Source organism: Charadrius vociferus, unplaced genomic scaffold (assembly GCF_000708025.1).
Source record: "Charadrius vociferus isolate BGI_N301 unplaced genomic scaffold, ASM70802v2 scaffold111, whole genome shotgun sequence".
NCBI lineage: Eukaryota > Metazoa > Chordata > Aves > Charadriiformes > Charadriidae > Charadrius > Charadrius vociferus.
Window position 1 is genome coordinate 2,938,519 of NW_009647046.1, and position 12,189 is coordinate 2,950,707.

The 12,189-nt window shown below is 40.4% G+C and overlaps 1 protein-coding gene across 1 annotated transcript in view; it reads right to left on the reverse strand.

Moving 5' to 3' along the window:
- The window catches only part of LOC104295892 (chromosome unknown open reading frame, human C11orf49), a 72,131-nt gene that overhangs the window by 48,523 nt on the left and 11,419 nt on the right, over window positions 1-12,189 (reverse strand). The window contains exon 3 of the mRNA XM_009895705.1: window positions 6,098-6,228. Coding sequence (XP_009894007.1) covers window positions 6,098-6,228 — 131 coding nt within the window. The remainder of the gene's footprint in view (window positions 1-6,097; window positions 6,229-12,189) is intronic.

The window sequence follows — 12,189 nt, forward strand, 5'->3', positions numbered from 1 at the left end:
CCATTACAGAGATTGTGTGCTTGGTTGGGGTAAGCCTTCCTTCCACAAGCTGCAAAGGTAGTTAGACTTCCAGTTTCCTAATTCAAGTATACAGAAGCAAAGAGGCAGCCACCACACCACGTGATGAAAGTGAAAGAAACAAGATAAGTTTATAGGAAGATTTTATTTCAATATGAGCAGTAATGGTACTTTTTGTCTGGAGAGGCGGTAAGAGTCTGCAAAAAGGATCCTCAACCAATATAGTCCAACACACTTTCTGCAGCAGTTTTATGCTTCAGTGGTGTTTGCATCTAAATAAAGCAACAATCACCCCCGAGTGGAAGGAAAAGATCCTGTATCTGGGGTTGAACAATTCCACAGCTATATCTAACGTATCAAACAGCAGCTATTTGCTGGAAGCAATTTTAAATTGAGGGGAAGAAAAAAAGAAAAAAAGAAAGAAAAAAAGAGAAAAGCTGTTGAAAAGCACCAAAGAAAGCTGGGGCTCTAGAAAAAAGTGCCAATGGTCCTGACTGAGCTTTCTGTTCACTTCTCAATACATCAGGCCTGGAACAAGTTTCTCAGTGCAAAATTTCTCTAATTGGCTGGAAAGCATTTAAGGAAAAATCTTTTTAATTAAAAACAGAGAACCAACAAGACATGAAAGCCATGGGGGTTGGGAGAGGCATATGTTGACCTTATGAAGCTTCACAGCAGAACTCTGCAGGGGCTGTTTAAACTGAGAAAGCACAGTTTTAATTAAAGAGTCCTGAGGAACAGACAATTCAAAAGAGCAGGTCAGCTAGATTCCAAGAGGTCAATTTAAGCATAAGCAGAGGGAAAACAAGACTTCTGGTCATTTTGCCTTCCCCTGGGAGAAATCTGTTGCTAACTGAGCATTATGCTCTGTGTTTCACAACACACAGCTAGCTGTCCTCTAGCCACCTCTACGGGTGTTGCGTATCATTGGTAAGTGTTTGAGGGAGGGAAGAAGTGAAGTCTACTCCAGTTTCTTGACACTGGATCACATTCTAAAATAAATCTGATTTTTTTCCCCTCAATGCATGAAATCCCAGATATGCTTATGCATACTTGAAAATAGAACTCTGTATCTTGCTAAGCTTCTAAAAACAGTGAGAAATCCTGTAAAAGGAACCAGATCCAGCATATCACCCAACAAAAATCCTTTTAAAAAGAAAAAAAAAACCTCAAACACAAACCACCAAAACGTTTTTTTTTACTTTTTGAAGTGTGTTATGTTACTATCACATTTAGTGAAGCTAGTAATTTTTCCTTGCTATTTGGAGACAAAAAGAAAAATAAATCTAGTCTACAAACAAAAGGAGTTATGAAGGGCAATGTAACTAGAACACATCAAGTAGCAAGGCTAAGACAGAAAAATGTTACATAAAAGCTGCTGCATTTTTCCATGGAGAACTACTTTCCAGTAATTCAAAAGGATAAGGAATTAAGCAGAAAAGTAATATCTACACTAATTTCCCAAGAGAAACAGTAATGTTAATGCACTTCAATTAGTGTAAATATGGTTCTACACATATATGGATTCTTACATAAGTGTTGTGTCTCTTCAGATACATTTCTCTCTTATTGGCCCTTTGAGAACTCATGGCTAGATGCATCTGCTTGGGTGAACAAGGTGCATATTCCACCACTTATTTCAAGACTGACAGACAGAGCAGTAAATTTCCCTGCATCAAGAAGGAGCAACTAGCAGCCAGATTAAGCAACCTGTTCACTCATTTGTGAGATATTGTCTATTTTTCTAAAATCCCAATGAAAAGCTCAGAAGTGGAAAGGTGGGGGGTGGTGGGGGTGGTGGTGTTTGGGGTTCTTTGAACTTGTATAAGCTTGGAAATCGCATTGCTTTACATCTTTAGTTCTATTCTCGCTTGCTTCCTCCAGCCAGGGTGCAAGCTTTGATGCAAGTTCTCATTTGTTATGTTGACCTATATCCTCACAGAGCTGGCTTTTATGCAGTTTATCAAGGATTACCTCCACGGATGGACAAACCTAAAAAACCCCACCACTCACTCCTAAAACAGAAATTCACATCCAGAATGAAACTTAAAGTAAATGAGAAGGGAAAACTTAAGTAAACACTTTTTTGGTAAAGGAATAGATAAAGACAAGAACATCCTAGGAGACATGGATGTTAGTGGATGTAATACTATTGACAAATGAAGACAAAAGATGCCTTCCTAGTTCTTCATAGACATAAATCAATGACAATACTGAAGCACGGAGCAATCCCTGCCCAGAAACAAACCCAAGACAGAGCAGAATCTTGCTGTAGAAGGCAAAGGGCATATTTTCACCCTTCTCTGCACACAGAAATTCTATTGAAATAAAATGCATATTTGATGACTAACTCTCCTTACAGCTGACATAGGACACCAAATGCACAAAGGTACTAGTTCAGTTCTCAAAAGCAATAGAGCAACATCAATGCAACCTACATTGCTTCCAGTTTCAGAACCAGCAGGTTGTTTGTCCTATGCTCTGTTGCATAGTATAGGATAAACAGAATTTCTTACCAGGACTCTATAACTCACCTACCTCCTTGTGGTGGGTTGACACTGGCTGGACACCAGGTGCCCACCAAGCCGGTCTATCATTCCCTCTCAACTGGATAAGGGCGAAAGAAAATATAATGAAAGGCACATGAGTTGAGATGCGGACAGGGAGATCACTTGGCAATTACCAACATGGGCAAAACAGACTCGACTCGGGGAAATTAATTTAATTTATTGCCAAACAAATCAGAGTAAAATAATTATAAACAAAACCAAATCTTGAAGCACCTTCCCCCCACCCCTCCTTCTTCCCAGGCTCAACCTCATTCCTGATTTCTCTACCTTCTCCACCTGAGGACCACAGGGGGATGGGGAATGGGGGGTTGTGGTCAGTTCATCACACATTGTCTCTGCCACTCCTTCCACCTCACTCTCTTCCCCTGCTCCAGCATGGAGTCCGTCCCACACTGGATAGTCCTCTGCAAATATCTCCAATGTGAGTTCTTCCCACGAGCTGCAGTTCTTCACAAACTGCTCAAGTGTGGGTCCTTTCCACAGGGTATGGTCCTTCAGGAACAGACTGCTCCAGTGTGGGTCCCCCACAGGGTCACAAGTGCTGCCAGCAAACGGGCTCCAGCGTGGGCTCCTCTCTCCACGGGGCCACAGGTCCTGCCAGGAGCCTGCTCCAGCACAGGATCTCCACAGGGTCACAGCCTCCTTCGGACATCCACCTGCTCTGGCAGGGGGTTCTCCACAGACTGCAGGTGGATATCTGCTCCACCATAGACCTCCATGGGCTGCGAAGAGATAGCTTGCTTCACCACAGGCTGCATGGGAATCTCTGCTCCGATGCCTGGATAACCTCCTCCCCCTCCTTCTTCACCGACCATGGTGTCTGCAGAGTTGTTGCTCTCGCATATCCTCACTCTTCTCTTCCAGCTGCTGTTGCACAGCAGTTCCCCCCCCCTTCTTAAATATGTTATCACAGAGGCACTACCACCATCGCTGACTGGCTCAGCCTTTGCCAGCAGCAGGTCCATCCTGGAACCAGCTGCCATTGACTCTATCAGACATAGGGGAAGTCTCTAGCAGAGTCTTACAGAAGCCACCCCTGTAATCCCACCCCGCTACCAAAACCTGGCCGCATAAACTGAATACGCTCCTGCACATAATACAACATTTAAATTGTCAAAATTGTATTATCATAAAATGAGAAGCTTTGGCAACAAACTATCTGTAGATAGAGTCGTGATTCCATGCAAATCTGTATAACTGGTTTTAATTTGATCCGTACATGTGGTTTTGTGTTCTAGTGCAGTGGTCATAGAGAAACAACTTAAAACTATTTTCTGGATTGATCCAATTAGAAGATGTACCACCAGCCACGCTTCTAAAGAAAACTCCAAGTTGAAGGTCTTATTTCCTTTAAGCATCACCTAGTCTGACTTTTTCTATTGTCAAGAGACTCATTCTGTAGTTCAGATCACCAATGGTCTCACTTCTGATTGCTGCCATTTGTTGTATAACGTGATTCCTTCCTGCATTCATCTAAAAGCAATGTATTTCAAGGAAAGAAATCCAGGTCTAGTCTATGCTTGAGTGTGGTAATGACCGTATTTCACCCACCATGTTGCACAGGTTTAGCTTCCTCTTAGTAAATGAGTTTAGTTCTTAAGATGACCATGAATGTTCTGAGTTCCCTTATGTACAAGTATAGCAGAAAAAAACCCATAGCAAATAAAACTGAAATTAATAAAAATTAAGGTTCTAGTCTAATTACTGCTAATTTTTCAGTGGATGAAAATATTGACAGCAAGCTCTCTGAAGTGATGCATTTCTGTCTCTAGTTAATGTAAAAATAAAATGCATAAATATACAGGTAAACATACCATATTTGCTCAGACTGAAAAGTGCAGCCACTGGACTTTAAAGTCAGAAGAATATATGTTCAACTCTCTTACAGCCACAACCAGAGCATAGTAACATCCACCTGAGCTTTCGCTCCCATGCTTCCCTTTTCCCTTCAAGGTACCTTGGTGATTACGTTTTCTTCCACAACTTTTTCCATATACACATAAAACTGCTAAAAGCAAAAGAGAAGGGAGATATCATGAAACTAAAACTTTTTGGTTCTTTCCAACAAATCCAGGTGCCTATCATCTGGCTGAGTCAGATGCTAGACAGATGAAGCTTGATGAAAACTTGCATTGAAAGTGCAGCAGTGAGTACTTTCCATCAGATAGCTTCTTCTCAGTTTGTCAACAAGGATCACCACTGACAGCTACAGTTCTGGTGGATGACTTCTTTGCTATCATCTCTAATTCTCCTACAGAAATATGTTCTAGGAGTCTACACTTTATCTTTTCTGACTGCGATATGACCTCAAATCAGATGTGTCCTCACTGCATAACGGTTAGATTAGTACCATACAATTTACCTGAAATCTTAAAAATATTATCCCTGAACTAATATAAAGGATTTAGAACTTAACAAAGTACCTATCACTGGGAAGAAGGTGTTACAGACAGCATAGTGAGTGACTTCAGTAGCTAATTACCCAATGATCTAAAATGGCATATGTCAAAAAAGTCTAGCTGTTATTCATAGTCTTGCAAACTCTGTTCATCATGAGCAAAACTTAGCCAGAAGGTGAGGTTTTATCTATATTTAAGAGAATGGCTCTAGTCCTCCCCGTAACAAGAAGTGAGGCTGAATAGCCTGAAACAAGAGAGGCCTATAGTAAAAAAAAAAAAAAAAACCCACCAAAATTCATATTTGTACAGCAACATTCAGTGTATTTTATTAAAATACTAAATTAAAAACTAAAACCATAATTTTAGTTGCATGTAGTTACATGAGTTTATTTTGAACTCTCGCCAGTTCTGTAATACCTAATATACCAAGTGCAGTATAAGAATAGCTAGTACAGTGCTGAATAGTTATTTTGGCACTGGAACTTTTTCCTTGTGGGTAGGGTTGGGGAAGAGGTCACACAGTTGTCAGTGGTTCTCCTTCCACAGCTGTCAGGATCTGGGAGGAGATGTGCCTCCAGGAGTCATCTAGGAGACGTGCCAGGACTAGCTCGCTCAGGTGGCAGCATTTCACCACCCTACAGCCCAACACCACTATATACTCTCTCTACCTCCTTCAGGGCTCCTACATAAAGCACTTGTAACCCCAACTGCTTAATAATCTCAGCACCTACTTCCCTCATGCTCCATACTCCATGTTCTAACCATCTCTGGGTCTGCTACCCTGCTGCCATCCACCAACCTCCAGCACATGTTGTTTTTTTTCCTATCCATCCCCGCGCACAGGCCCTACAAACATCCCTCCTCTCATCTACTGTTGCTTGACATGCTGTTAGGTAACAGAAGTAGCACTGGCAACAAGGTGCTCCTACACTACTTTATGCTGCGAGCATTTTAAACTATTCCACAGGCAACTGTGATGGTGTCTCCCTGTTAACAATGTTAGAACATTAGAACAGAGCGTGAAGTGTCAGTATTTGTGCTGCATTAATAGCCTAGCTAATGATTTTAATGTCAGGGTAACAGGACAGCAGCAGATGCTGGAATACTTGCCTCCATTTTTCCCCACTGTTCGGAAACACCTCCAGAAGGTCCGAAGAAAAGACGCCCTGTTATGAGGGGTAGCTTGAACAAAGCTGAACTCACGGAACAAGATGTGTGTTCCTTGACGCACGCTGTTAAAACTGTGGAGATAAAGTCAAAACAAGAGAACGTTAGAAAGCTGAACCAATGTGAATGTTCTGAGGCCAGCTGGAACAGTAGCAAGCAAACCACTGGCAGTTACATTTTGTGAAACCAAATCTCCAAAGCTTATACCCATCTGTTCTCTAGAGAGAAGACTATTTGCAAAAACCACACTTTGGAACTTAATTATAGGAATTAGAGGTTTGTGAAAGTAAAATTCATTCTAAAGAATCCCAGCAAGGGGTGTCCAAGAGCCACTTATTTGAAACCAATCCATTGGAAAATGGCTGGCCAAGAGTAACTGTTGTTTATCTGACCAGAAGATGCCCTTTCTTTTAGCACCATTTGAACTTCACTGCTATTCTCATCACAGTTTTCTGTGAAGCCACAAAACAAAGAAAAAAACCCCATATCCTCTTTAACAGAAGCTTCAAGATTTCATTTCTACGTTATTGAAACTTGACTGTATTGGATGTATGAAATCTACTTCAGTTGTTATGAAAAGCAGATTGACACTTCACTACATGACACTTTGCACTAGTGTCTTTTGAAAAGAGTAGCTGGTCGTTATGATGGATAGTCAATTTGATATTCACGTTCTTGTATTTTAGTACAAATTTCTCATATTTGAGTTGTAAGTACTTTAGGCTAACATTATAGTAAATGTTTGCCTTAAAAAGGTTTCTCTGAAGTATAAGAAGCGCTCCTTTGGGCATGGTAAAGCTCAACGTGCAAGCAAGAACAATAGAAATGCAAATACAAACATTATATACCAAAAGGTATAATGACAGGGTTGCCTCAAAGATAGATTTTGTGCATTTCACTCTGCATCATGCAAGTGGGACAAAGCTTTCAAACACTCCAGAGAGATCATTAAAAACATTCACTTGGGACAGCAGCTTAACTCTCCCGCACAGGAGAGAATTAATGAAAAGATACAACTTTACTTTCATCACAGCAGAAACTCTCCATAGGTAGCATCTCCACAACAGACAAAATCCAGTGGTCGGTGTGAGCCCTCTCAGTTTGCAATTTTAAATAATCTCTTTAAATATACACAGTTTAAATCACTTTATCCTTCATGGTATAGAAAAGGGTCTCACATCTGAAAGAGAATTATACCAGACAGAGTTGAGCAAAATTAAAAAGTCGTGTAACAACTTGGGGGTGTGTGTGGAGAGAAGCCAATTCAATTTTTCAGAAAAGAATCACAATTTCTGGTTTTAAATGCCCTGGTTCTCAAATACATGCAAGTAAATAGATTTTTTTTTTTGGTCAAAGCTAGGTGCAGAACACCGTTTCTAGCCCTCTTACCCAGAAGGAAATGCAACTGAAATAAAATAAGTACAATCACCTGATGGTTAAGAAACAGTCATGACTCTTGAATCCTGGAATTAGGAATACTCTTCATGTAAATATCATGGATAAATATATTATTTTGTATTTATGAAACTTTATTCATGCACCAGTGCCGTACAAACCAGAGGAAAGCACAGCCATTGTCCCAAGAGATTAAAGTAAATAAATAAATCATGTGCCTGATCAAAATATGCCAAAATTACAGGAAAGGGCTCCCATGACTGTTGTTGTATTAAAGAGTATTCATTATAAAGTGCTGTAGCTCACTGCCTTAGAGTGAATGAGCCCAGAGTAAGGGAAAGTAACTTGCATAAAGACCCACAAGGTGTCTATGACAAAGCTGGAAATGGGATTTCAGATCTTCTCATCCCAAACCGCAGCCTGTAAGACTCCTTTCATTTCCTATGTGCATTGTTTTGCTGATGATTTGACAAGCTGATGGAGAAAAGAGGGATATGAATGAAAAAGAAGAAACTTGCTATAATAGGAGAAGGCAGCTTTCAGAAAGATGACACATGTAAGGAAGGAGTTTAGGAAGAGAAAGAAGATGAAGGCACAATGATACAACTAAATGCACCAAATTATGTTGCTCAGAACAACTACAGCATGTGCAACATCTGGAAGTGGATCCTGGCACAACTGTAAAAGAAAGGACCAGACATGAAGTTAACATATTATTAATTCACAGCAGATAGCCCTACTATATTACTCCTTAGTTCTAATGAGTGAAAACTCAAGTCACTTGTATTTTCAGCACGGGATGGCTCTAAACCTAGCAGGCAGAAGGGTATGATATCATTTGTTGTTGCTTATTCAGTTAAAAGAGTGGGTGGATATGCTGGAACATCAGCACACCTGGATGTGCTGACAGCCAAGTGCCGCCAGCTAGTTGAGTAAAAGAAGTTCAATATTTCTTTCATTCCTCATTTCTTGCAATAAGATTTTGTTTAACTATACAATGGAAGGATTTTTCCCCAAAAGCTCCAGTCTGCGAGCATGGCAGTCAGAATTTTATCCTAGTTACAACGTTGCATTTCAGAGACGCTACTTTATAAATACCTTTTTATAGATTGTAAAAGTTCAGCTCAAAGGAGCCAGCCCATGATGGAGCTATCCAGCAAGGAGCCCAACGATGACTCAACAGATCTCTTCTCAGGCAGGGCCAAGATCACGCAAAGAGACAGGAACACTATACATTTTGAACAATCTACATATATATAGGAATTCCGTTATCATGAGTAGGTGGCCAGTACAAAAATAATTTGGCCACGTTTTCCTTAACAATTGCCCAGAGGTAAAGTTTATGTGGCAAGTAGTAATGGCTTGCCAGTAAAACCTTCCGGAAGAAAAAGAAACAGCGATTACCCAAAGCTGTGGCGAGTATTCCAACAGCATGTAAAGAGTACACCAACACCTTACCTATGATTTTTATATACATGAGAACAGATGTCTTTTCCAGTTTCTTTCGAAACTGGAAAATAAAAAATAAACAAAAATAAAACAACCTGCAGATTCAGAGGAATGGCTTAAGTAAGCAAGATATCAACAGCAAAGCAACAAACTTAGCTCAAATATTCTCAGCAAGTTTAACAGCTGCTGAGATTCTTCCCTTAGCATTGCTTGGTCTTCCCTCTATCTGTCCTCCTCTCACTGAACAACTCATACCCTTAGCAAAGTTAGGTGGACAGAGCTTATCAGCACATTTGCAGGAGAAAGACTTACAAACAAACTAGGGTGTCTCAAGAAGGTATTAGTTTGTCCTCAATCATTTAGAAATGGGTTTGTGAAGCAGAAGTAGGGAAAATAATTTTTCAGTTCTCTGATTATCTTCTCTTTTCCCCCTTTTAAGCATTTAATGCAGCCACCTGCAAGAGATTCCTTCAAGAAGAAAGCTTTAACCAACTCTGCAAGTCTCCAAACCTCCTACTGCAGACCTAATGGTTGTCCCGGCCCTCTACATTACCAGTAATTAGAACAGGCAAACTGGAACATTAACAAAAGCTACTAATGATGTGATTTTATTTGTCTTGCTGAAACTGAGACTAAGAATTGAACTCAATGTTCATTAGTTAACACCAGTTCACTGGAAACACTCATATTTCACACAAGAATTGTTACACAACTGGGTGCTCCATTAACAAACTGGCTTTTCCCACTCGCTTATGAGAATATTCTGGAGAAAGATGAGAGAAAAATAAAGTAAGATTCTCCCTCGATGGGAAGATCTAAAGAAACTTTTACAGTAGGGACTTCAAGATGCTTACTTTTCTACTCCTTTACTTTACATGCCCCAGAGCAGCCAAATCACAGAACAGAGTCTCTTCCAACGCCACTGCTGAGAAAGCTGCGTCTTGCAGGAAACCCAGCCTATGCTTGTGGGATGGCACGTGCATGCAAGAGGAAGAAAGAAAAGTTTTTGGGAGGATACTGAGATAAATCAGCCTCAGCTCTCAGAAATGGCTGTGCTGGGAACTCTAGCACTCAGGTGCTGCTTCTCTGAACAGAGCTGCTTTCAGTAAGGCTTTGTCTTTTGTGTAATTACATTTCGGCAACTTGCCAGAGTTCAGAAACTTTCAAGCACTCTTTTCAAACCTTTGGACTTCCAAATAGATTGCAAAAGTCCCAGGATGCTATGGTAACATCCCGATTGAAACCCACTACAGTAGTTAGCCTCTGCATGCTGAACTAAGGCAAAGCCAAACATGCACAATGCAGAAAGAGCCCCAAGTCCCCAAGAAGGACAGAAGAGCTTGCCAGGACCCTGCTGTCCCCCTAGCAGGTGCCACCTTTGGTTACCACGCAAAGAGCTGAATGAGTTCACAAGACCCCTCCTCCACTAAATGGAAAACAAGGAACAAGGACTGTTATTCCTTAACTTACAGCATTACTGCTTGCATTTTCCATTGAGAGCAAGATGAAGGAAGAAAAACTCACTTTGAAGGGTTATGCTGATTCTCCAGCATGACCAATTTCCCCACACACAATACTTTTCTTCCCAGTTACACAGGTGCCTAAGTCATTAAAACAGAATTGAGTGTCTTAAGCAAAAATATGGTAGTCTCAAGTGCAAAGTTGCCATTGGAGGCTATGTCTTTACTGACTGAAACATCTGTAGGGAGAAACAGTGCAGAGGACCTGATGTCAATATTATGGGTATCTCAGGGTTCGTTTTTTTCTTAAAACACACTCTGGATTAGCTCTAGTCTGGTCCCATGGGCTGAATGCTCATTTGCAGTTGGAACACATCTTCCAGTTTCGTTTCATATGAAAGGAACGCAGGTCACGAGCTCCAAGACTGCTTCATGGTGTGAACTAAAGCACAGTAAGTAGGGATAATCAGGAGTATTAGGATTAGAGACGATGGTACAATGGGTAACAAAGAACAAGCTCGAGCAATAGAAAATACTGAAATTCAAAAGGCTTTAAAACCCAAGCAATTTCTGTTGTTAAATAACTCATCCACACACAAAGCATCCTCAAGCGACCAATCACACTTACCCCAAGGCTATGCTCTGAAATAGCAAAGTGAGGTTTACCTTGCCTAGAAGGAGCCCTGAGAGGGAACATTTGAAAATGGGGGCACCACTAGGAAAAAAAAAAATAATCCCAGTTTCACTGATGTGATGAATAAATTACTGCCACATGAGCATAGGTTAAGATCATTTTATTCTTTACCTACTGCTTTAAGTGTAATACACTATGTCCAATATTCAGACCAATCATTGGACTGTTTCTTTACCTATCCCTCTTGGAAAGCAACATCGGAGCACTGGCATTCCTCAATTCAAAGCTGTTGTATCAAGTGCTTTTTAAAATTCCATAGATATTAACATTTGGGACAATGAAGTCAGCCTCAAGGAAACCACCATCTTCCTCTAATGAAATTAGTGCTGCTTTTTAGGCACTTCCTCTGAAATGTGTTAGCACTGTTAAGACAAAACAGATGCTGAAAGTTATTCCTGATGACTGGCTTTAAGGAAAAATCCTTTTTTAACAACCATGCAGATAGGAAATCATTAACACTTAACATTTTGGAGACACTGGGTAATGTAACACTGCAAACACAGAGACTGGATTTTTTGAGATCCTTTCTGTCTCACCCACTCAAGTTTATTTCAGCTGAAGGGTGTGGAAAGAGGGTAAGGAGTGACACAAACTTTAACAATTTGTTTTCAGGCTTCTTGATATAGGCTCAGGAATTTCTGTATTCATGGCAGAGTTAATACAAGTGGTACAGAGATTATCCCAAGTACTCTTTGAAAGGAAATGAACCACAGCACCTGTGACACAGCTCAGAGTAGGCAATGAACAAGCTTTCTAATGTTGCTTCGTAGCAAATCAAACCCTCTGAGACCAGTCTACAGATTCTAGAGAAGGAAAGGATTAAAGGAGTTGCTGTGTTTGCTCTTTATTACCCGGAATCCCTTTATCTTTTTTAAAGTCCCCCTCCCTTGATTCTTCCTATGCTAGGTCAGTAATTTAACACCTTGAAGCTTTCAAATCAAAAGCTAAAAATGACTTTACTGTGTTGAATTATTAGCCCAGGATTTAAAAAAAAAAAACAAAACCAACCCCAAAAAAACCCAGCAAAAAGAAAGGAG